General features: G+C 48.6%; 1 protein-coding gene across 5 annotated transcripts in view; it reads left to right on the forward strand.

Annotated features, from left to right (window-relative positions):
- Positions 1 to 2,907: 2,907 nt before the first annotated feature.
- LOC143766357 (hippocampus abundant transcript 1 protein-like) overlaps positions 2,908 to 23,086 on the forward strand; it is an 85,656-nt gene continuing 65,477 nt past the window's right edge. For 2 of the 5 annotated variants that reach the window (XM_077254010.1, XM_077254018.1), the window contains exons 1-4: positions 2,928 to 3,149; positions 21,995 to 22,090; positions 22,173 to 22,235; positions 22,335 to 22,462. In XM_077254010.1, the coding sequence (XP_077110125.1) occupies positions 3,066 to 3,149; positions 21,995 to 22,090; positions 22,173 to 22,235; positions 22,335 to 22,462 (371 nt within the window). In that variant the 5' untranslated portion in view covers positions 2,928 to 3,065. Of the gene's footprint in view, positions 3,150 to 19,724; positions 19,864 to 21,994; positions 22,091 to 22,172; positions 22,236 to 22,334; positions 22,463 to 23,086 lie in introns of those variants that run through there. The other 3 variants (XM_077254025.1, XM_077253991.1, XM_077254000.1) reach the window with 3 other exon arrangements.

Here is a 23,086-nt window from a genome sequence, read left to right on the forward strand (position 1 = left end):
GGCCTCTGAGTCTCTGCTCTGGGGTTGTCACGGCGGCTAGGCCCCGGTCCGTGACCCTGCCGTGGGGCGCACAGTGAATGATAGGTGTCGGATGTCGGTAGTGGTGGTGCGGTGCAGTAAATAACGAGGACACCAGGTTGCAGTCTCTTTACCTCTTTACTGAAGATCTCTGAGTCCACAGTCCAGAATACGGTTCACCAGGCTGCGCAAGTCCGGCCGGTCCGATGGCACCTCCAGAGTTCTCCTCACAGGTGGAAATCGGTGCCTTCCTTCTAGCGCTATGTGTTGTGGTCCTTCCCTGCTGTGCTTACGGAAAGTCCCCACAACTGTTGTGTCTGTTTCTTAAGTTCCCTCACAACTCGATTAAATGATGTTCTTCTAATCCTCCGTCCCTCCCTGATGTTCTGGTTGGGACGGCACCCGTTTGACGGGTAGGCTCGGAGCTCTTCCGGGACCCTAGAGTCGCCCCTCTCCACAAGTTGCCCCCCAAGACTGCATAGGTGATATGTGTTAGACAGCCCGCCTTAAACTGACTGTCCTGCCGCTGTTTGGAGTATTGCTTGAAGCTGAATGTTATTCTACTCCCTCGGCGTTCCGGCCACAGGTAGTGCGCCTCAGTAGGATGTTGCTCCGGTCTTACAGCACGACTCCTACTGGTGTTTCTCCTTTGCGTGATCTCGTTTCTCACTCAGCACAATCTATCTCTCTTCTAGTCCTTTCTTGGGTACCGCCGCTACCCGGAACAGGCACGGTCCCGTTACGTTCGTTCTTTTTGCCAAGCCTGTCAGGATCCCACCCCTGACAGAGACCCTACTGTATCTTCCCCCCACAACACCCTCTGCCACAAGGTGTTGCCTGGTTCCAACCCAGTCAGCTTTCTGATCTAACTTCCTGCCTGACCCCCAGTTTACCCACTATGGTCGGGAGTGGCCTAGTGAATAGAACCCTTAGCTCCCCCCGGAGGCCCAGCTGTGAAATATCTTGGTGTCTGTGATACCTGATCAGATGAACTCCTTCAGTGCCATCAGACGCACCGTAGCTCCCCATAGTGGCGGAGCCACAGTACTGCAACGACCAGGACTCTGGGGCGCTGCAATTATGGCCCCATAAGATGCTCCATAGAGACATTTTCCCCATATAGTGCTGCAGAAATGTTGATTATGGCCCAATAAGATGCTCCATAAATATATTTGCCCCATATAGAGCAAACGTTATGGCCCCATAAGATGCTCTATACAGACACATGCCCCATTATAGTGCTGCGCGAATGTTATGGCCCCATAAGATGCTCTATACAGACACGTGCCCCATTATAGTGCTGCACAAATGTTATGGCCCCATAAGATGCCCCATAAAGACACTTGCCCCATTTGCTGTTGCTGCGATAAAAAAAAAAAAATCACATACTCACCTCTCCGTCGCTCAGGCCCCCGGCACTTTCAATATTCACCTGCTCCTCGTTCCAGCCGCCGCTCCATCTTCAGCACTGACGTTCAGGCAGAGGGTGCGCACTAACGACGTCACCGCGCCCTCTGACCTCAGCGTCACTGCTGAAGACGGAGCAGCGCCGGAACGGGGAGCGGGTGAATATCGCGCAGCGCTCCCCTCCCCGTTATACTCACTTGCTCCTGGCACAGTGCAGTCCATGCTTCCCCGGCAGCTTCTTCCTGTACTGAGCGGTCACCGTTACCGCTCATTACAGTAATGAATATGCGGCTCCACCCCTATGGGAGGTGGAGCCGCATATTCATTACTGTAATGAGCGGTACCATGTGACCGCTCAGTACAGGACGAGGAGCCTCCTTGGACCGCCGCATCATCAGGCGGCCCGCTGGCGCCCCCCTGTCGGCTGCGCCCGGGGCACATGCCCTGGCTGCCACCCACTGGATACGCCACTGCCCCCCGTTCCCCAGACCTGAATCCGATTGAACACATCTGGGACATCATGTCTCGCAACATCCACCAACGTCACATTGCACCACAGACTGTCCAGGAGTTGGCGGATGCTTTAATCCAGGCCTGGGAGGAGATCCCTCAGGAGACCATCCGCCGCCTCATCAGGAGCATGCCCAGGGGTTGTAGGGAGGTCATTCACGCACGTGGAGGCCACACACACTACTGAGCATCATTTCCTTGTCTTGAGGCATTTCCACTGAAGTTGGATCAGCCTGTAACTTCATTTTCCACTTTGATTTTGAGCATCACTCCAACTCCAGACCTCTGTGGGATATTAGTTGTGATTTACGTTGATCAGTTTAGGTTTTTTTGTTCTCAACACATTCCACTATGCAATGAATAAAGATTTACAACTGGAGTATTTCATTCAGTGATATCTAGGATGTGGGATTTCAGTGTTCCCTTTATTTTTTTGGGCAGTGTATATATCTCTTTGTCTCCACAAAGGAGGGGGCCCAGACACATTTCTTGCACAGGGGCCCCGAGCTGTCACTGTCCGCCCCTGCATCAACATTAACAGAAATAAACACTTGGGATAGATCACTCTGTCATGACTCTATATGAGTTTCACTTTTTGTGTTGAAGACCTGAAGTAAATTAACTCATGATAGTCTGATTGTGTGATAAGCTCCAGTATGTGCCCTTCTCAAATGTGCCGCACCAGGAAACCAACGGCGCTTCACAAATAGAGACAATCCATCCACTAACATGCACAGAGGGTGTGTGAGGGAAGCGGGGCGCACCGGCTGCTGTAGTGACACCATAGCATAAGGCAGTACGGTACCGACAGCCTCCGCCCGCCCCGCGCTATGTGCGGGACGCTCTCCAATCCTAAACATTTGGCGTCATGGGATTTCGCCAAACAACACGTACGTGGAATGTAAAGGACGCGCGCAGCAGCCAATAAGAATGCTCTCCCAGCTGACAGCAGCCTGTCATTGGTCCGTCAGGGAGAGAAGGGTGGAGTTAACGGCGGAGGCCGGAAGCGAATACTGTGGCTAGAATGATGCGGAGGGAGCCTCCGTTTCCATGGTAGTACGGTAAGGTGAGCTGTGAGGGCCTGGTACCGGAACCTTTCCCGTTGTCGGGATGACGGGCCTGAGCTCACCATGACCGGAGAAAAGAAAAAGAAGAAGAGGCTGAATCGCAGCATATTGCTGGCTAAGAAAATCATCATTAAGGATGGAGGGACGGTGAGTGAGAGCTGACAGGCTCCCGTATGGCTGCACCGGTGAGGCAGCGAGTGTGTGACTGCAGCGTGCGGCCGCTCCTGTGTGCAACATATGGCAGCAGCTGACTGACGTGACGCCATCATGGCACCTGATGGCAGTGCTGTGCTTGTAGCATGTAAGGCTGTGAGTGCCGCTCAGTGTCATGGCAGCGCTGCAGGCAGTCACTGGTGCTGATAGCGGGTCCATACTGGTAATAGGCAGCATGGTGCCCAGTGAGGGCAGTCTATACCCTGCTGTATTGGTAATAGGGAGCATGGTGCCCAGTGAGGGCAGTCTATACCCTGCTGTACTGGTAATAGGGAGCATGGTGCCCAGTGAGAGCAGTCTATACCCGCCTGTATTGGTAATAGGGAGCATGGTGCCCAGTGAGGGCAGTCTATACCCGCCTGTATTGGTAATAGGGAGCATGGTGCCCAGTGAGAGCAGTCTATACCCTGCTGTATTGGTAATAGGGAGCATGGTGCCCAGTGAGAGCAGTCTATACCCGCCTGTATTGGTAATAGGGAGCATGGTGCCCAGTGAGGGCAGTCTATACCCTGCTGTATTGGTAATAGGGAGCATGGTGCCCAGTGAGGGCAGTCTATACCCTCCTGTATTGGTAATAGGGAGCATGGTGCCCAGTGAGGGCAGTCTATACCCTGCTGTATTGGTAATAGGGAGCATGGTGCCCAGTGAGGGCAGTCTATACCCTGCTGTATTGGTAATAGGGAGCATGGTGCCCAGTGAGGGCAGTCTATACCCTGCTGTACTGGTAATAGGGAGCATGGTGCCCAGTGAGAGCAGTCTATACCCGCCTGTATTGGTAATAGGGAGCATGGTGCCCAGTGAGGGCAGTCTATACCCGCCTGTATTGGTAATAGGGAGCATGGTGCCCAGTGAGAGCAGTCTATACCCTGCTGTATTGGTAATAGGGAGCATGGTGCCCAGTGAGAGCAGTCTATACCCGCCTGTATTGGTAATAGGGAGCATGGTGCCCAGTGAGGGCAGTCTATACCCTGCTGTATTGGTAATAGGGAGCATGGTGCCCAGTGAGGGCAGTCTATACCCTCCTGTATTGGTAATAGGCAGCATGATACCCAGTGAGGGCAGTCTATACCCTGCTGTATTGGTAATAGGGAGCATGGTGCCCAGTGAGGGCAGTCTTTACCCTGCTGTATTGGTAATAGGGAGCATGGTGCCCAGTGAGGGCAGTCTATACCCTGCTGTATTGGTAATAGGGAGCATGGTGCCCAGTGAGGGCAGTCTATACCCGCCTGTATTGGTAATAGGCAGCATGGTGCCCAGTGAGGGCAGTCTATACCCTGCTGTATTGGTAATAGGCAGCATGGTGCCCAGTGAGGGCAGTCTATACCCTGCTGTATTGGTAATAGGGAGCATGGTGCCCAGTGAGGGCAGTCTATACCCTGCTGTATTGGTAATAGGGAGCATGGTGCCCAGTGAGGGCAGTCTATACCCTCCTGTATTGGTAATAGGCAGCATGGTGCCCAGTGAGAGCAGTCTATACCCTGCTGTATTGGTAATAGGGAGCATGGTGCCCAGTGAGGGCAGTCTATACCCTGCTGTATTGGTAATAGGGAGCATGGTGCCCAGTGAGGGCAGTCTATACCCTGCTGTATTGGTAATAGGGAGCATGGTGCCCAGTGAGGGCAGTCTATACCCTGCTGTATTGGTAATAGGCAGCATGATGCCCAGTGAGGGCAGTCTATACCCTCCTGTATAGGTAATAGGGAGCATGGTGCCCAGTGAGGGCAGTCTATACCCGCCTGTATTGGTAATAGGGAGCATGGTGCCCAGTGAGGGCAGTCTATAACCTGCTGTATTGGTAATAGGGAGCATGGTGCCCAGTGAGGGCAGTCTATACCCTGCTGTATTGGTAATAGGCAGCATGGTGCCCAGTGAGGGCAGTCTATACCCTGCTGTATTGGTAATAGGCAGCATGGTGCCCAGTGAGGGCAGTCTATACCCTGCTGTATTGGTAATAGGGAGCATGGTGCCCAGTGAGAGCAGTCTATACCCTGCTGTATTGGTAATAGGGAGCATGGTGCCCAGTGAGAGCAGTCTATACCCTGCTGTATTAGTAATAGGGAGCATGGTGCCCAGTGAGGGCAGTCTATACCCTGCTGTATTGGTAATAGGGAGCATGGTGCCCAGTGAGGCCAGTCTATACCCTGCTGTATTGGTAATAGGGAGCATGGTGCCCAGTGAGGGCAGTCTATACCCTGCTGTATTGGTAATAGGCAGCATGGTGCCCAGTGAGGGCAGTCTATACCCTGCTGTATTGGTAATAGGGAGCATGGTGCCCAGTGAGGGCAGTCTATACCCTGCTGTATTGGTAATAGGGAGCATGGTGCCCAGTGAGGGCAGTCTATACCCTGCTGTATTGGTAATAGGGAGCATGGTGCCCAGTGAGGGCAGTCTATACCCTGCTGTATTGGTAATGGGGAGCATGGTGCCCAGTGAGGGCAGTCTATACCCTGCTGTATTGGTAATGGGGAGCATGGTGCCCAGTGAGGGCAGTCTATACCCTGCTGTATTGGTAATAGGCAGCATGATGCCCAGTGAGGGCAGTCTATACCCTCCTGTATAGGTAATAGGGAGCATGGTGCCCAGTGAGGGCAGTCTATACCCGCCTGTATTGGTAATAGGGAGCATGGTGCCCAGTGAGGGCAGTCTATACCCTCCTGTATTGGTAGTAGGGAGCATGGTGCCCAGTGAGAGCAGTCTATACCCTGCTGTATTGGTAATGGGGAGCATGGTGCCCAGTGAGGGCAGTCTATACCCTCCTGTATAGGTAATAGGGAGCATGGTGCCCAGTGAGAGCAGTCTATACCCTGCTGTATTGGTAATAGGGAGCATGGTGCCCAGTGAGGGCAGTCTATACCCTGCTGTATTAGTAATAGGGAGCATGGTGCCCAGTGAGGGCAGTCTATACCCTGCTGTATTGGTAATAGGGAGCATGGTGCCCAGTGAGGGCAGTCTATACCCTGCTGTATTGGTAATAGGGAGCATGGTGTCCAGTGAGAGCAGTCTATACCCTGCTGTATTGGTAATAGGGAGCATGGTGCCCAGTGAGGGCAGTCTATACCCTGCTGTATTGGTAATAGGGAGCATGGTGCCCAGTGAGGGCAGTCTATACCCTGCTGTATTGGTAATAGGGAGCATGGTGCCCAGTGAGGGCAGTCTATACCCTGCTGTATTGGTAATAGGGAGCATGGTGCCCAGTGAAGGCAGTCTATACCCTCCTGTATAGGTAATAGGGAGCATGGTGCCCAGTGAGAGCAGTCTATACCCTGCTGTATTGGTAATAGGGAGCATGGTGCCCAGTGAGGGCAGTCTATACCCTCCTGTATAGGTAATAGTGAGGGCAGTCTATACCCTCCTGTATTGGTAATAGGCAGCATGGTGCCCAGTGAGGGCAATCTATACCCTCCTATATAGGTAATAGGGAGCATGGTGCCCAGTGAGAGCAGTCTATACCCTGCTGTATTGGTAATAGGGAGCATGGTGCCCAGTGAGGGCAGTCTATACCCTGCTGTATTGGTAATAGGGAGCATGGTGCCCAGTGAGAGCAGTCTATACCCTGCTGTATTGGTAATAGGGAGCATGGTGCCCAGTGAGGGCAGTCTATACCCTGCTGTATTGGTAATAGGGAGCATGGTGCCCAGTGAGGGCAGTCTATACCCTCCTGTATAGGTAATAGGGAGCATGGTGCCCAGTGAGAGCAGTCTATACCCTGCTGTATTGGTAATAGGGAGCATGGTGCCCAGTGAGGGCAGTCTATACCCTGCTGTATTGGTAATGGGGAGCATGGTGCCCAGTGAGGGCAGTCTATACCCTGCTGTATTGGTAATAGGGAGCATGGTGCCCAGTGAGGGCAGTCTATACCCTGCTGTATTGGTAATGGGGAGTATGGTGCCCAGTGAGGGCAGTCTATACCCTGCTGTATTGGTAATAGGGAGCATGGTGCCCAGTGAGGGCAGTCTATACCCTGCTGTATTGGTAATAGGGAGCATGGTGCCCAGTGAGAGCAGTCTATACCCTGCTGTATTGGTAATAGGGAGCATGGTGCCCAGTGAGGGCAGTCTATACCCTGCTGTATTGGTAATAGGGAGCATGGTGCCCAGTGAGGGCAGTCTATACCCTGCTGTATTGGTAATAGGGAGCATGGTGCCCAGTGAGGGCCGTCTATACCCTGCTGTATTGGTAATAGGGAGCATGGTGCCCAGTGAAGGCAGTCTATACCCTCCTGTATAGGTAATAGGGAGCATGGTGCCCAGTGAGAGCAGTCTATACCCTGCTGTATTGGTAATAGGGAGCATGGTGCCCAGTGAGGGCAGTCTATACCCTCCTGTACAGGTAATAGTGAGGGCAGTCTATACCCTCCTGTATTGGTAATAGGCAGCATGGTGCCCAGTGAGGTCAATCTATACCCTCCTATATAGGTAATAGGGAGCATGGTGCCCAGTGAGAGCAGTCTATACCCTGCTGTATTGGTAATAGGGAGCATGGTGCCCAGTGAGGGCAGTCTATACCCTCCTGTGTAGGTAATAGTGAGGGCAGTCTATACCCTCCTGTATTGGTAATAGGCAGCATGGTGCCCAGTGAGGGCAATCTATACCCTCCTATATAGGTAATAGGGAGCATGGTGCCCAGTGAGAGCAGTCTATACCCTGCTGTATTGGTAATAGGGAGCATGGTGCCCAGTGAGGGCAGTCTATACCCTGCTGTATTGGTAATAGGGAGCATGGTGCCCAGTGAGGGCAGTCTATACCCTGCTGTATTGGTAATAGGGAGCATGGTGCCCAGTGAGGGCAGTCTATACCCTGCTGTATTGGTAATAGGGAGCATGGTGCCCAGTGAGGGCAGTCTATACCCTGCTGTATTGGTAATAGGGAGCATGGTGCCCAGTGAGGGCAGTCTATACCCTGCTGTATTGGTAATAGGGAGCATGGTGCCCAGTGAGGGCAGTCTATACCCTGCTGTATTGGTAATAGGGAGCATGGTGCCCAGTGAGGGCAGTCTATACCCTGCTGTATTGGTAATAGGCAGCATGATGCCCAGTGAGGGCAGTCTATACCCTCCTGTATAGGTAATAGGGAGCATGGTGCCCAGTGAGGGCAGTCTATACCCGCCTGTATTGGTAATAGGGAGCATGGTGCCCAGTGAGGGCAGTCTATAACCTGCTGTATTGGTAATAGGCAGCATGGTGCCCAGTGAGGGCAGTCTATACCCTCCTTATTGGTAATAGGCAGCATGGTGCCCAGTGAGGGCAGTCTATACCCTCCTGTATTGGTAATAGGCAGCATGGTGCCCAGTGAGGGCAGTCTATACCCTCCTGTATTGGTAATAGGGAGCATGGTGCCCAGTGAGGGCAGTCTATACCCTGCTGTATTGGTAATAGGGAGCATGGTGCCCAGTGAGGGCAGTCTATACCCTGCTGTATTGGTAATAGGGAGCATGGTGCCCAGTGAGGGCAGTCTATACCCTGCTGTATTGGTAATAGGGAGCATGGTGCCCAGTGAGGGCAGTCTATACCCTGCTGTATTGGTAATAGGGAGCATGGTGCCCAGTGAGGGCAGTCTATACCCTGCTGTATTGGTAATAGGGAGCATGGTGCCCAGTGAGGGCAGTCTATACCCTGCTGTATTGGTAATAGGGAGCATGGTGCCCAGTGAGGGCAGTCTATACCCTGCTGTATTGGTAATAGGGAGCATGGTGCCCAGTGAGGGCAGTCTATACCCTGCTGTATTGGTAATAGGGAGCATGGTGCCCAGTGAGGGCAGTCTATACCCTGCTGTATTGGTAATAGGGAGCATGGTGCCCAGTGAGGGCAGTCTATACCCTGCTGTATTGGTAATAGGGAGCATGGTGCCCAGTGAGGGCAGTCTATACCCTGCTGTATTGGTAATAGGGAGCATGGTGCCCAGTGAGAGCAGTCTATACCCTCCTGTATTGGTAATAGGGAGCATGGTGCCCAGTGAGGGCAGTCTATACCCTGCTGTATTGGTAATAGGCAGCATGGTGCTCAGTGAGGGCAGTCTATACCCGCCTGTATTGGTAATAGGCAGCATGGTGCCCAGTGAGGGCAGTCTATACCCGCCTGTATTGGTAATAGGCAGCATGGTGCCCAGTGAGGGCAGTCTATACCCGCCTGTATTGGTAATAGGCAGCATGGTGCCCAGTGAGAGCAGTCTATACCCGCCTGTATTGGTAATAGGCAGCATGGTGCCCAGTGAGGGCAGTCAACACTGTGTTCCAAATTATTATGCACATAGAGTTTAGGCGTGATAAGGTTAGAATTTTTTTGTTTGTCATTTAAACTCATTGATGGTGATGTGTGTCAGGGCTCTTTATATCGCTGAAAGCAATTGCAGATACCTGTGCACATTAGTTCGGCAGGTGTGTCCAAATAAAGGCAAGACTACTTAAGAAGGCTGTTCCACATTATCAAGCAGCCTACATTTTTTGCCAAAATGGGAAAGAAAAAGGATGTGTTGGCTGCTGAGAAGCAACAAATTGTGGAGTATTTAGGTCAAGGCATAACTACAATCACCATTGCCAAGACACTTCATAGTGATCATCGCACAATCAAGAAGTATGTAGCTGATTCCCAGCACACACGTGTGCGTGCTGATAAGGAAAAATTGAGGACTCTTTCCAACAGGCAATTGCGTAAGGTTAAAAGAGCAGCTGCAAAAATGCCTTGTCATAGCAGCAGACAAGTTTTTGAAGCTGCTGGTGCCTCCAACGTCCCCAGAACAACAAGATGCAGGGTCCTTCAGAGGTTTGCAGCTGTGCGTAAGCCATCCTGTCTACCACCTCTATCCACTGCACACAAGCAGAAACGGCTCCAGTGGGCCAAACGATACATGAAGACTGACTTCCAAACTGTTTTGTTCACCGATGAGTGCCGTGCAACGCTCGATGGTCCAGATGGATGGAGTGGAGGATGGACACCCCATGAAAACACGGCTAAGGCACCAACAAGGAGGAGGTGGAGTAATGTTTTGGGCTGGAATCATGGGGAGAGAGATTGTCGGCCCCTTTATGATCTCTGAAGGGGTAAAGATGAACTCCATAATCTATGTGGAGTTTCTAAAACAACACCTCCTGCCATGGTTCAAGAGGAAGAACCGTGCTTTCCGCAGCAAGATCATTTTCATGCATGATAATGCACCATCTCATGCTGCAAAATACACATCTGCATCTCTGGCTGCTATGGGCATAAAAGAGGACAAGCTTATGGTGTGGCCACCATCTTCCCCTGACCTCAACCCCATTGAGAACCTCTGGAGCATCATCAAAAGGAGTGTCTATGATGGCGGGAGGCAGTTCACATCTAAGCAACAGCTCTGGGAGGGTATTCTGTCCACATGCAAAACAATTGAAGCAGAAACCATCCAAAAACTGACAAATTCAATGGACGAGAGAGTTCAGAAGCTTCTTTCGAACAAGGGGTCCTATGTGCAAATGTAACATCACCTAGAATAAAGTTTTTACTTGAAAACTGTTTGATTTCATTTTGTAATAAGCTGATAATGCTTATAACTTCACAGTTGACCCTTTTTTTGTTCAAAATTAAAAAAAAAAGGTTGAAAACTCTGCTGTGCATAATAATTTGGAACATGCATTTTGAGTGTTTATTTTTTTTAAAAAAAGATACTGTTTTTATAGGCAGTTTGTTCCAAAACATTGCAATTATACTAGAACTAGATGGTGGCCCGATTCTAACGCATCAGGTATTCTAGAATATGTATGTCCACGTAGTATATTGCCCAGCCACGTAGTATATTGCCCAGCCACGTAGTATATTGCCCAGCCACGTAGTATATTGCCCAGCCACGTAGTATATTGCCCAGCCACGTAGTATATTGCCCAGCCACGTAGTATATTGCCCAGCCACGTAGTATATTGCCCAGCCACGTATGTCACAGGTTAAAAAAATAAACATATACTCACCTTCCGCAGGCGCGTTGTAGTTCTGTCGCCTGTGTGGGGTGCAGGTGGCCGCTTCCTGTCCCAGGGTGTGATGACGTCACGTGACCGTGACGTCATGGCAGGTCCTTTTCGCGCAGGACCTGTGATGACGTCAAGGTCACATGACCGTGTCGCGGTCACATGACCGTGACATCACGGCAGGTCCTTGGCGCGCAGGACTTGTGATGACGTCGCGGTCACAGGACCGTGACGTCATGGCAGGTCCTTCTCCCAGACCATCCTTGCCACCGGAACGTGCCGCTTGCATGGACCGGCCGGAGCATCGCGAGGAGCGGGAAAGGCGGCGGAAGGTGAGTATCTAATGATTTTTTATTATTTTTAACATTAGATGTTTTTACTATTGACGCTGCATAGGCTGCGTCAATAGTAAAAACTTGGTCACACAGGGTTAATAGCGGCGGTAACAGAGTGCGTTACCCGCGGCATAACGCGGTCCTTTACCGCCGGCATTAACCCTGTGTGAGCGGTGACCGGAAGGGTGTATGCGGACGCCGGGTACTGAGTGCGGGGAGTAAGGAGCGGCCATTTTTTTTTCCCTTCCCCATGACAGCACCGGTACATGAGAGATGGTCCCGCCCCCAAGAACAGGAAACCTGCATAGGAGATAAAAGATGGGGGCGGCACCTCTCTCCTCAGTTTGGTTTCCTGTTCTTGCGGGGAACCTGCGGTGCTGCATGGGGAGAGGTCTCCCTTGCTAAGGCCGGTCTCTGACCGAGGTCCGCGGTGGGAGCAGCGGCGGCGGCGTGCGCGCGTCGCCTCCATACCTGGCTGCATGTGCGTCCTCCCCACTGCGGACTCCCCGGTGTCCGCTTCTGGCCGGAGGCTGGGCTGGGGGAGAAGGTGAAAGCGTGTCCATCACGACGCTGGCGCCGAGTGAATGGAGGAACTTCCGGGTGGGAACCGGAAGTGACGCTGTAAGCTGAAGGAGCGGTGTGCTGACACTCCCCGGGGGGGGAGTAAGTTCAGGGGCGCACACACCGCTTCCTGGCCATATTTAAACTACAAGGCGGCAAGCAGACACCGGTAACGGTCTCCTGCAAGATGGCAGATCCGATGGAATCAGCGATCCCAGCAGAGAACCCACAGCCTGTCGTGGTACTAAGGGTCCGGTGGGTGAGTGCCTTTGTAAGGCAAAAAACATGTTAGTAACTCTGTGTTTTCTGTATATATATGCAGGGAAAGAAAGTTACCTCTAAACAAAAGCATAAAGTGTGTGCACTCTGTGATAGAAGCCTTCCCAAAGCATATGAGAAGCGTATGTGCCGCTCATGCATAGAAAAAACTGTATCTGAAGAGTCATCATCATTGCTTCAGAATATAAAGGATATTGTGAGAAACGAAGTGCACAGCACTGTAAAGGAGCAGTTAAAACATCATGGATTGCAGAGCTCCGTAAACCCGCCCTCTACGCCTGCCCAAATATCTGATGTAGAATCCGAGGGGGAACTTCCGCCCGAGGAGGTTTCGGACCTGGACTCTTCAGATGAAGAGTGTGGCCGGCCATATATGTTATCAGAGGACATGGGCCAAAAGAAAAACAAACGATTCAGGACTCCATGTTCAGTAATTTAGAAGATAAAAAACGGAAAGTTTTCCCTTTTCACGATAACATATTAAATCTTATCAAAAAAGAATGGAAAAAACCGAATAAAAGGATTTCAGTGCCCCAGGCCTTAAAACGTAAATATCCCTTTGATGAGGAAATTTGCGAGAAATGGGAAAAAGCGCCTAGGTTGGACGCGGCTATCGCAAGTACCTCCAGGGGCATAGCACTTCCCTTCGAGGATATGGGGGCCCTAAAAGACCCCCTAGATAAAAAGGCGGATGCCTTTCTAAAATCAGCCTGGGAAGCCTCAACTTGGGTGTTCAAGCCTGGAGTAGCGGCTACCTGCACTGCCCGTGCCATGGTTAAATGGCTAGAGGAACTAAGCGACCAAATAAAAAACAAGTGTCCAAGAGACAGACTTCTAGAAGTCATCCCTCCACTTCAAAATGCAGCGGGATTCCTGGCGGACGCTGCCATTGATTCGGTACGGTTTGCTGCCCGGGCTAGTGCCCTCTCTAATTCAGGAAGAAGAGCGTTATGGTTAAAAAACTGGAATGCTGATTTTCAATCAAAAGTGAAGCTCTGTGCTGTACCCTGTGAGGGGCAATATTTATTCGGCAGGGCTTTAGATGAAATTTTAGAAAAAGCGGCGGACAAGAAGAAACACTTTCCTCCACCTCCCTTCTTTAAACGACGTTGGTATGACAATCGTCGGTCCTTTCGAGGATCGGGTAGAGGCCGGGGCCACCCAACGGATAGAACCACACGGGGGAAACCCTGGGGTGAAAAAAGAAAGAGGTTTTCTTTTCAATAAACCTCCAAAACCAGATCCCAAACAATGACGCCATATTCCAGGTGGGAGGAAGGTTACGGTTTTTTGTCCATCAGTGGGTAACCTTACAGCCGTCTCAATGGATAATCAACTTGTTATCAGACAGCCTACGATTAAACTTCATCTCCCTGCCTCCTCACCGAATAAAAGTTACTCGGGTGGCCAAAAAGAACCAGTTAGTTCTCGAAAAAGAAGTTCGTCTTCTTTTAGACAAAAAAGTCCTGGTAAGAGTACCTCCACAGGAAATAGGGAGCGGATTTTACAGCACCCTTTTCCTCACTACAAAACCGGATGGGTCATTAAGAACAATTTTCAACTTAAAAGAATTAAACAAATTCATCCGAGTGGAAAAATTCAAAATGGAGACTCTAAGAACGGCGGTAAAACTGCTGTATCCAGGATGTTACATGGCAGTGATAGACCTTACCGATGCCTATTATCATGTGCCAATCAGCAGAGAGCATCAACAATTCCTGAGGTTGGTTGTGCAGCTGGGGCAGGTCTACACCCATCTACAATACCAATGTCTCCCCTTTGGGGTATTGGTGGCTCCTCGTATCTTTACAAAAATAATTTCGGAAGTAGCATCCTTCGTAAGGAGAGAAAACATTCTACTAGTGCCCTATTTAGACGATTTCCTCCTTATAGCCGACAATCAAGAAGATTGTATAAAAGCAGTTACGACAGTACGAGAGCTGCTAACCAAACTAGGGTGGATAATAAACTTAAAAAAATCAAGATTGATTCCGGTCCAGATACAGGAGTTCCTGGGGATTCAATTAAATTCAATCAGACAAGTCTGTATCCTTCCAGACAGAAAAGTCGAGGCCATAAAACAACGAGTAAGACAAATACAGGCGGCCCAATATGTCTCGATGAGGGAAGCCATGTCCCTCCTAGGTATGCTAACTGCAAAAATTCCGGCATTCCAATGGGCACAACTTCATTCGAGGGACCTACAGTGGCAGATCCTGTCAGAACAAACAAAAATGCCTTACAACCTCAATCGAAAGATCGTATTGTCACAACATGTTCGGGACTCTCTAAGCTGGTGGCTAGATTCCGGAAATCTAAAAGGAGTCCCATGGTCAATCCAGAATCCGGTAGTACTGACCACGGATGCGAGCCTGTTAGGTTGGGGAGCACACCTATCAGGTCGGATCCTACAGGGTCTTTGGGATCCACAGATGCAATTAGCCTCCTCAAACCTGAAAGAATTAACAGCAGTAAGGCATGCGAATCTTCAAACAGAAGAGGATCTCAAAGGAAAACATCTGGTAGTATTGTCCGACAACAGCACAAACGGTATTGTATATAAATCGACAGGGAGGAACCAGATCAAGTCCCCTAATGGAAGAAGCAGGAAGACTATTTCTTTGGGCTGAAAACTACCTTTTATCTCTTACAAGTACGCACTTAAAGGGGTCGGACAACTTTGTCGCAGATTTTCTGAGTCGTCACGTCCTGCACCAAGGCGAGTGGTCACTAAATCAAAAAATATTTGGAGAAATCTGTGCCATCTGGGGGCTTCCTCAAGTGGATCTTTTTTCCACAAGGCAGAATCGAAAAGTAGAAAGATTCTACTCTCTAAACCCAAAAGAGAACCCGGAAGGAGTAGATGCGTTACTGCACCAATGGAGATTCCAACTAGCCTATGCGTTTCCCCCAATCCCATTAATCCCTACAGTCCTGAAAAAGATCTGAGAAGAGAAATCACGCATAATCTTAATCGCACCCTTCTGACCAAAGAGAGCTTGGTTCACTTGGCTCAGACGTATGTCCATCTCGGACCCGTGGATACTTCCAGAGGTTCCAAACCTTCTGCACCAGGGTCCAGTGACACATCCTCAGGTTCACAGCCTACACCTCACTGCTTGGAACTTGAGAGGGGACTTCTGCTAGCAAAGGGGTTCTCGGATCCGTTAGTTACTACTCTACTGTCCAGTAGAAAGAAAGTCACAGCTGATAAATACCAAAAGGTATGGGGAAAATTTTTAGAATTCTCAGGCCGAGGGATAACATACCGTTCAGAAAGTCCCTATATCAGAAATCCTAGAATTGCTCCAAAAGGGGCTGGAGAGGGGATTATCTACCAGCACTCTAAAAGTGCAAGTCTCGGCGCTTAGCGCTTTGTTTGACCAAAAATTGGCTGATCACCCCTGGGTGTACGTAGGTTCATTCGGGCCTCCTTTACAGCCAGACCATTCAAACCTCGTCCAAAGGTCGCTCCCTGGGATTTAAATTTAGTTTTAAATGCCTTGACCTCCTCTCCCTTTGAGCCTCTTTCCTCCATATCGGAAAAAGCGCTGACTTTAAAAACGGTTCTCCTCATTGCCCTTACCTCAGCCAGACGCATTAGTGAGCTTCAGGCTATATCTATAGTCCCTCCTTACACTACATTCCTAGAGGACAGGGTAATTATAAAATCTGATCCGGCCTTCTTACCTAAGGTCAACTTAAAATTCCACAGGGATCAGGAGATAGTCTTGCCCTCATTTTGTGCCAATCCAAAATCCCAGGGAGAAGAAACCTTCCATTGCTTGGACGTCAGACGTTGCCTTCTTCAATATATAGAAGTGACAAAACCATGGCGACAGTCTTCAGCCCTTTTTGTCTCCTTTCAGGGGGCAAACAGGGGAAAAAAGGCCACAAAATCAACCATTGCACGATGGCTCCGTATGGCTATATCACTTTCCTATTCCTCTTCGGGGCAGGTCCCTCCACCTGGTGTTACGGCCCACTCTACGAGGGCTATTTCCACATGTTGGGCGGAGAGGGCAAATGCATCGATAGAGCAAATCTGTAATGCAGCAGTATGGTCTTCACCCTCTACTTTCTTCCGCCATTATAGATTAAATCTGGGGCTATCAGATCTTGCCTTTGGTAGAAAAGTACTATCTGCCGTTGTCCCACCCTAGAGGTTGTTTCTATTTCTTCCTCTCATGTACCGGTGCTGTCATGGGGAAGGGAAAAAATGATAATTACTTACGGGTAATTTGATTTTCCAGATCCATGACAGCACCGCTCTAGTTCCCGCCCTATCTTGGTGATTGTGTGTGATTCACGGAAAAAAAAAATCTCTTAAAAAAAACAAAAAAACAAAAACAAAACACAAACAAAAGATGGGGTAATAACCACTTAACACAAACAATAGATAAATAGTCTTAGAGTTTAAAATAATGTATATATGCCTAAAACTAACATAGCGGTTACCTTACATTCTCTGTAAACAAACTGAGGAGAGAGGTGCCGCCCCCATCTTTTATCTCCTATGCAGGTTTCCTGTTCTTGGGGGCGGGACCATCTCTCATGTACCGGTGCTGTCATGGATCTGGAAAATCAAATTACCCGTAAGTAATTATCATTTTTCCGGATTATGGTTGTGGGCGTTTTGCCACGACCAATCAGCGACTTAGATTCCATGACAGACAGAGGCCGCGACCAATGAATATCCGTGACAGACAGAAGGACAGACAGACAGACGGAAGTGACCCTTAGACAATTCTATAGTAGATAGTAGATGACTGGAAAATAACAATGACTGCAATTCAGATAGGTAATTTAGAGAAAATATGAGGAAATATTATTTGCATAATAATTTGGAACACAGTGTATACCCTCCCGTATAGGTAAAAGGCAGCATGGTGCCCAGTGAGGGCAGTCTATACCCGCCTGTATTGGTAATAGGCAGCATGGTGCCAAGTGAGGGCAATCTCTTTTCTAAGATGGCAGCATTGCAGTCAAAGCTTCTTGTTTACTCCAGGAAATATACAAGGAAGATCATAGCAATGCATTTCAGCAAATACATATTTGTTCTCCTTTATTAGGGTATGTGCACACGATGCAGATTTAGTGCAGAATTGGTGCAGATCTGCAGCAGATTTTTCTGCTGCAGAACTGCACTGTGATTTACAGTACAATGTAAATCAATGTGAAAAAAAAAAGAAGCTGTGCACATGGTGCAGAAAAATCTGCGCAGAAACGCTGCAGATTTCAAAGAAATGCATGTCACTTCTTTTGTGCAGTTCTGCAGCGTTTCTGCACCCCTCCATTATAGAAATAAAATCTGCACAAAAAACGCATAAACAACGCACCTGCGGATTCTGCCAGGAGATGCAGATTTAGTGCAGAAAATTCTGCACCACATTTCTTACGTGTGCACATAGCCTAAGGTTTGAACAGCCGTCATGTTTATACAGTTGGTGTTAAAAAAATAAATAAATAAAAATAAAACACCATTAACTTGAAAAGATGATAGGCTCAGTGCTTACTTAGGCTGGTTTCACACTTGCGTTTTGATCTGCATGCGTTTTTGAAAAAACGCATGTGGTGAAAAAACGCATGTAATCGCGGCAAAACGCCGCGTTTTTTAGACGCATGCGGTTTTTTTTTTTTCCCCCATGAAAAAATCAACTAGAAAATCCACTAATAGTAGAATTAGCTAGGGTTAGGGTTAGGGGTAGCTTTTTATTAGAAGAATGTCCTGGTCACCCTAACCCTACCCCTAACCCCTAAACGTAACTGAAATACGTGGCACTGAAATACGTGGCACTGAAATACGTGGCACTGAAATACGTGGCACTGAAATACGTGGCACTGAAATACGTGGCACTGAAATACGTGGCACTGAAATACGTGGCACTGAAATACGTGATACGTGGCACTGAAATACGTGGCACTGAAATACGTGGTACGTGGCACTGAAATACGTGGTACGTGGCACTGAATACGTGGTACGTGGCACTGAATACGTGGTACGTGGCACTGAATACGTGGTACGTGGCACTGAAATACGTGATACGTGGCACTGAAATACGTGGCACTGAAATACGTGGTACTGAATACGTGGTACGTGGCACTGAAATACGTGGCACTGAATACGTGGTACGTGGCACTGAATACGTGGTACGTGGCACTGAAATACGTGGCACTGAAATACGTGGCACTGAAATACGTGGCACTGAAATACGTGGTACGTGGCACTGAATACGTGGTACGTGGCACTGAATACGTGGTACGTGGCACTGAAATACGTGGCACTGAATACGTGATACGTGGCACTGAAATACGTGGCACTGAAATACGTGGCACTATGACTGTCAGAAAATGTTCATTAAACGGTTAGGGGTGAGGTTAGGGGTAGAGTTAGGGTATGTTTCCACTGTCAGGATGGCCGGCGGTATCGCCGCAGCGGCGAAGCCGCTCGGTGCTAAGCCCCGCCCCCTTTCTGGGACGCGATCATGCCGGATGTGTTAACTCTTCACATCCGGGATGATCGCTCTCTCCCATAGCGCCCTGTGATATGCCTTGCGTCCCCGCAAGGTGAACGGACATGCTGCGATCTGAAAAGACGCGCAGCATGTCCGTAGTCGCAGGGCCGCCGCGTGCGGGTTTCCACGCATAGTGGAGACGGGATTTCATAAAATCCCCTCCACTATGCTGGAACATCTGGACGCTGCTTGTTTGACGCTGCAGCTCTGCGCAGCGTCAAAAAAGCAGCGTTTCCTGACCGTGGAAACATACCCTTAGGGTTAGGGTTTGGATCCCTTTATCACCTTGATGGTGGTGGGTGGCTTTTCAGTCTGTTTTCTGGGTTTTTTCTATAAAAACGCATGCGTTTTTAACGCAAACAAACGCATGTGCTTAAAAACGCATGCGTTTACATAGACAGCAATGCATTTTTTTGCCGCGAAAAAAACGCGCAAAAAAATACTACAGGTTGCATTTTTGAAAAAGAACGCATGCAGAAAAAAAACGCATGCGTTTGAAAACGCGACCAAACGCGTACAAAAAAAACGCATGCGTTTTCAATGTTAAATATAGGGGGAAAAAACGCTGCAGACAAAAACGCAAGTGTGAAACCAGCCTAATGGATCAGACTCTACAGCAGCCTAATGAAACTAATGGGGGGGGGGAGTCAGATTGTCCCAGTGCTTTGTATCAAGTGTTTTAGTTCACCCCAGTGCTGGTTTCACAGCTACACTGCTTAGCACAGCTGTATATTGTGGTCTTTGCTTCCCTTCTGACCAATTGCTATATAGAGACAGGAGAGCAGGGATCCCTCATGTCTCTGTATACAGGAGGCCTAGCAGCTAGTCTTCATTCATTAGTAGAGCAACAACTGTCAGTTACAGAGCGCATGCAGAAGGGAAAACTGGTGAAAATGTGCTGGAAATGGTGTTATTCACGTGTACCAACACGACTGCTTAGGCTAGATTCTCACTTCTGTCCGCAGGGGTTGGCACCCTAATCCAGCAGGCCAGTGACGCCCCTACTCACACGTCATCTGTCCCTGGATGGTATTTATCCCTATAGGAAACGTTCATGATTTACTATCGTAATTGATTAGATGTAGATTACAGGAAGATATCTGAAACATCCACTACAAGGGGGCAAAAAAATCATATATTACTTTGCCACACTGAGCTTGTGGGATAGGAAAAACATGTACAGTATATATGTAACGTAAGAAATATTTTTATGCTCGTATGTATGTGTTCAGACCAACAGATCCGATATATTATGTGTGCTTTGGTGAACACACATATAGTACATGATGTTGCCAATATGGTTATCCATCCACGTCCGTCTTCCAATCATATCGCAACGCGTTCACCCACCGGGTATTGGTTCATCAGGAGACCCTTGTGTGAATATCCGGCAGATGGATTTCCATACCCAAAATAAAAGAATGGGGTGGAAAGCCCCTTTAGCTTTCTTTGTCACCTCTGCGTGTGTTTGGAGCGTTGGACGAGTGGCGTTCTCCTCTGGGTGCCTCGCACTAATCCTATTCTAGTCCCTGCTGAAGTAAGATTTTGGCCTGGAGAACGCTGCCACTTGTCATGGATTTCACGAGGGGCGGACACAATCTCCCTGTCCTGCCCCAACTCTGCCCACTCTGTTGTGAACTCCAAACATCTGAAAATGTTAGCACAGCCTCAAGTTACACCAAAGTTATGTGAATTTCCAAGACTTCCTACTCCAGAATGCTAGTGTAAGATCTCTGATGAGTTTGGCCCAAAATATTTAGGCTGTCATACTTTCCTTTTGCTGTGATGCCTAGAAACCAGTCCAGTGGGTATTACGAGCTGTGGACAAGCTGGTATAAAATGGTGTGGTACACTGGGGAATCATGGGGCATTAAAGTGTAGATCTGTGCCACCTAACACACTGCCACTGTAATATTAACTCCGCAGCAGGTTACTGTGTGTGCCCTACCCCCACCCGTGCCTAGTGTGCCATTTCTTTATCTGACACTCTGTAGTGGCCACAGAAATAACATAATTAGGGAACTTCGGCCAGAACAAATAGTTGCTGACAAGGTCACTTGTGGTAAATCGGTATTTAAACAGTAGCGGTGCCCAGTTATCAATGTAAAATGATGTTGCCCCCTGCAGCTTTTTGTGTTACTTATGGATCTATAATATAAAAGCCTAGAGAGACAGCTAGTAAAGCAAGGTCTGGTGTGGGATCTGACAGGTCCTAAATGGGTGCTTCTGGGCTCGTGCACTCAGGTGTATTATGGATCTGTTTATACAGACGTGGTGGTCTACAGCAGCTCAGTACACCAGCTAGATCACTGTAATGATAAAGTTATGGCTTTTAGAAAAGGACGATTAACAAAACCTCCAAAATACAGCTTCTCCACAGCAATACCACATAAGGCTACGTTCACATTTGCGGTCAGCGCCGCAGCGTCGGGCGCCGCAGCGGCGCCGCATGCGTCATGCGCCCCTATATTTAACATGGGGGCGCATGGACATGCGTTGTGCTGCGTTTTGCGCCGCATGGCCGCAAGCGTTGGACGCAAGAAACGCTTCAAGTTGCATTTTTTTTGCGTCCAACTTTCGGTCAAAAAGGACGCATGCGGCGCAAAACGCAGCGTTTTAGCGTGCGTTTTGCCGCGTTTTTCTTTGCGTTGTGCGCTGCGGCGCCGACGCTGCGGCGCACAACGCAAATGTGAACGTAGCCTTAGAAAATGCACAAACATTAAGGTTATTCCCACCTTCATATATGGGTAGTACTTGTAAGTACATGCAATTTTGGAATTTACTGTTTATTGAAATTTTCAGCCGTTGTTTACAACTCATTGCCTTGGAAACCGACCACAGCTACTATATTGCAGAATATGCGTAGTGCCTGCAAAAGTGCTTATTTTTACAAGAACGATCTGGCAATATTCCCCTATGAAGATGGTAATAGCCCTTTACATAATATCCTAGCTCCGCCCCCCAATAAATAAATCTTCTCCATATGATCCTGTCCTGTAGTACAATACAACTGAAGAAGCCATTAGCTCTCTATGATAAATTGTCTGTAGCCTTTTCGGTTTATGGTGCACATGATATAGATAGCATCGCGGGCTGAGGTGCTTCAGTATCTTCTGTGTAGCCCTAGGAAAAGTACTGATTGAATGGTTTATCTTGACAGCGACAAGGAGTTGGAGAGCCCAGTGTCTACCATGCGGTGGTGGTTATATTTTTGGAGTTTTTCGCCTGGGGATTGCTTACAACGCCCATGTTAACGGTAAGACATTTGTAGAATTTGAATAAATGTTCGGATTGCTCTGGTAAGACATACTGAAGATTAATTGTTGTTGTCTTGCCAGGTTCTGCACCAGACCTTTCCTCAGCACACCTTCTTAATGAATGGCCTGATACATGGAGTTAAGGTGAAAAACATGGCTGAGGCTATTCCATATCATTGACTTCCATGTATTGAACTACTTGAGATATAGGTGTAACAACGCTAATAATAACTTGTTTTCTAGGGTCTTCTCTCCTTCTTGAGTGCCCCTCTCATTGGAGCCTTGTCTGACGTTTGGGGCAGAAAGTCTTTCCTTCTTCTCACGGTTTTCTTTACATGTGCCCCTATACCTCTGCTGAAGATAAGTCCATGGTATGGATAAGTAGAAGCTACAGTAGATAGTAAACTTTTTGTGTGCCATAGGGTGTATTTCATACATTTCTGGCTATAATAAAATGTTGGTGTATTTTACACAATAAGGGATGTCTCAAGTTCTTAAATACTGTAGGTAAAATTGCAAACTGGTTGCAAAAACATGAAGTGCTGAAAGCTTGCAGACTCTATACGTTAATGCCTTGTTGCTCCCCTCTGCAGCTGACTGTGGCATGGTCCAACCAGCCATGCTCCCCCTGAGCTTCTCATATGCTGGAAAGCGGTCTCTGCTTTCTCCTTGTATTTGCACTCCATTCATACCAGCGTTGCCACCATGTAGCTGGTCCTAACTGTCAATATGAGGAGTGCACCACACTGGCAACCAGGAAACTGGGAGGCAGAGGAAAATCCCTTTAAGAATGAACACAATTCTGTTAAAGAGAGTTTGTTAGTAGGATTATTTTACATCACAAACTATGTATATGCACATGTAGCTCTTTGAAAGACAAGTCCAGCAATACCTTTACATGGCCGCTCTGTCCCTCCATTACTGCGAAATCAGCCTTTGAATTGATGTGTAAATGAGGCTGCAGATCTGAAGCCTTTGTCACTCCAGCTCTATTC

This window comes from Ranitomeya variabilis, chromosome 1, assembly GCF_051348905.1.
Source record: "Ranitomeya variabilis isolate aRanVar5 chromosome 1, aRanVar5.hap1, whole genome shotgun sequence".
NCBI lineage: Eukaryota > Metazoa > Chordata > Amphibia > Anura > Dendrobatidae > Ranitomeya > Ranitomeya variabilis.